We start from the raw sequence: 2347 nt of genomic DNA, 5'->3' as shown, positions 1-2347 counted from the left end.
TTCCGAGATGAAAACTCAATAGGGTCAAAAAAAATTTCTCAAAACTAATTATATCTGAAGGACACTTTATTGTTACCCCAAAAAAATTCATAAATTTTAAAAATATACCTGGTCCTATAATTAAATTTAATAATGTCCTATACAATTTGAAGAGAACATTGTATAAATTTTTTTTTTACACCAGTGAGGTTATACGGCCCCACCAATTACACTCAACATTCGCCCGGGTGTTGTTATCCACTTGTGCAAAATGCACCGCTTTACCCAATCTAGAAGAATAGGAGTACGTACACTTTAGATAGAGCCTTAAACGTCCCCACCTCACTTCCAAGTACACTAAACAGTTCCGAGCTTGAACCATCAACTGGAACCCCATTAAAATGATGTTGAACCGCCTTCCATAAAATCAAAATCATTATCTTTACCCCGCAGAGAAAAAGATCCTTCAGTGAGTACTACTTGCTTCTTACCTTCCTTCGTTGATTTGATTACACCTTCTCTGCTAAAACATGTACTAACCCCCGCAACAGTCGCCATCGAAGCCTTAGTTATATGTGATTATTCTTTTATGCATAAAAGAGTTGGTTGTCTAACAATTAGACTTACACTTTTCTTTTCGAAAAAACTAAACTTTATAAATATCAACACGCTTTTGAAAATAAAGCGTGTGCGAGATTGGGTATTGTCGTTGTTTTGAAAAAAAGCATCTATTAATTCAGTGAGGCCTAATGATCTATTAATAAATAAAATAAAATAAAATTAAAAATGTGAAATATGAAAGACATGATCGGGTAGAGAAAGAGATGACTTTCTCTACTTTCTGGGTAGAGAAAGGACTTGTTTCTATTCTCGGATAGGGGAATGATTGTCTACATCTCACCTCCCCCATACACCACTCATTGTGGTATTGGATTTTGTTGTTGTTGTTGTTGTATGAAAGACATGATCGGTCAACAATTCCCCAAAAGTTATACGAAGTATGTAAAAACAGAACATCACAACTTCACGAGTCATAAGTTTCTCAACGAAAAAATTACATCGATAGTACCTGTGGTTTGTTGAGATTATCATGACAACACCTAAACTATTTTTTTTGCATGGTTGGTACCTACATTTAACTTGAATTACGTTGTTGGTACCTCAGAGTAACTACCATCATCTATTAAACATTAATCCCTCACATGTGTCACGCATGTGAGGGTAATTTCGTCCATTTCAAATTTTTATTCCATTTTTTTTTTTTTGAAAAGCAATTTATCTATTAAAAGGAAGTATGTACAGGATGGTGAGGTAGCCGAAATAGCTACCACCACCGGACACGAGAATTACAATACAAGATACACGAGGAAATAAAGATACACGATACGAAAATCATTACTACGAATGCTTATGCTATTCAACCCGGGTCAAAATTAGGATCTATTGCGTTTGGTCTAGTGAGCCATTGTTGCCAAGACGGAAAAGATTTTCTCGAACGATTTTGAATCCATTCAAATGATTTCACTTGTATTTCGCAAATGATCTTCGGAGCCGCCCAAGAATCGTTTTTGAAGACCTTGAGGTTTCTATTTTTCCAAATCAAGTAACATGTTACCCACACAACCGCTTGCCAAACTTTCCACATATTTGAGTTCATTGTTGGAGAGTTCGAGCCCTTGATCAAATCTTCAAAAGTGGCCCCCGAAGGGAGGAAAAGATTCCACCATTTAAGGATGTCAATCCATACATCTTTAGCGGATTTGCATGAGTAAATGGCGTGATCTACCGATTCAACCACATCATTACATAAGGGGCATAATAATGTGTCTAAATCGATCCCCCTCCGATCAAGTTCCACTCTCACCACGATTCTTTTCCTAAGAACTCTCCAAACGAAGATTCCAACTTTTAATGGAACTAGGTTATTCTTGATAGTCGCCGTAGGATTAGTCTCTCTTGAAATTAATTTGTCATCTATTGTTTTCGCCATTGATTTTGTAACAAACGATCCACTTTTATCACCCGAAAATTTCCACTTGTTTGCGCCACTCCCTGATATCGAAACTGTTTTGATGATGTATATCATGTTATTGATTTCCCCGTGTAACCTGCCTGTAAGAACTCATGACCAATCCCAATTGAAGCACCACGTGTTATTATCGAACGAAACTCTGCTTCGGACGTCTATTGAGGGTTGCTTTTCAAGTCGAAACAAACGGTGAAATGTGTTTTTGAGAGGCCCAATCGAAGCCCACTGATCGAGCCAGAATCTGATGTCCCTGCCGTCGCCTATCTGTCTTATGAATAGTTCTTTCACGTTGATGCCGCGATTAGTTAAGTCGTCTCCCACTTTGATGATATTCCGCCA

At 37.5% G+C, this 2347-nt stretch overlaps 1 protein-coding gene across 1 annotated transcript; it reads right to left on the bottom strand.

Annotated features, from left to right (window-relative positions):
* Positions 1–1396: 1396 nt before the first annotated feature.
* On the bottom strand, positions 1397–2065 carry LOC139900165 (uncharacterized). The gene has a single exon (XM_071882959.1). It carries the CDS (start codon positions 2063–2065, stop codon positions 1397–1399), a length of 669 nt encoding a protein of 222 aa, XP_071739060.1.
* Positions 2066–2347: the final 282 nt, after the last annotated feature.

The sequence above is a fragment of the Rutidosis leptorrhynchoides genome, chromosome 3 (genome assembly GCF_046630445.1).
Source record: "Rutidosis leptorrhynchoides isolate AG116_Rl617_1_P2 chromosome 3, CSIRO_AGI_Rlap_v1, whole genome shotgun sequence".
Classification (NCBI taxonomy): domain Eukaryota; kingdom Viridiplantae; phylum Streptophyta; class Magnoliopsida; order Asterales; family Asteraceae; genus Rutidosis; species Rutidosis leptorrhynchoides.
The sequence above is the reverse complement of the archived record's forward strand: the minus strand, read 5'-3'. Positions and strand labels throughout refer to the sequence as shown.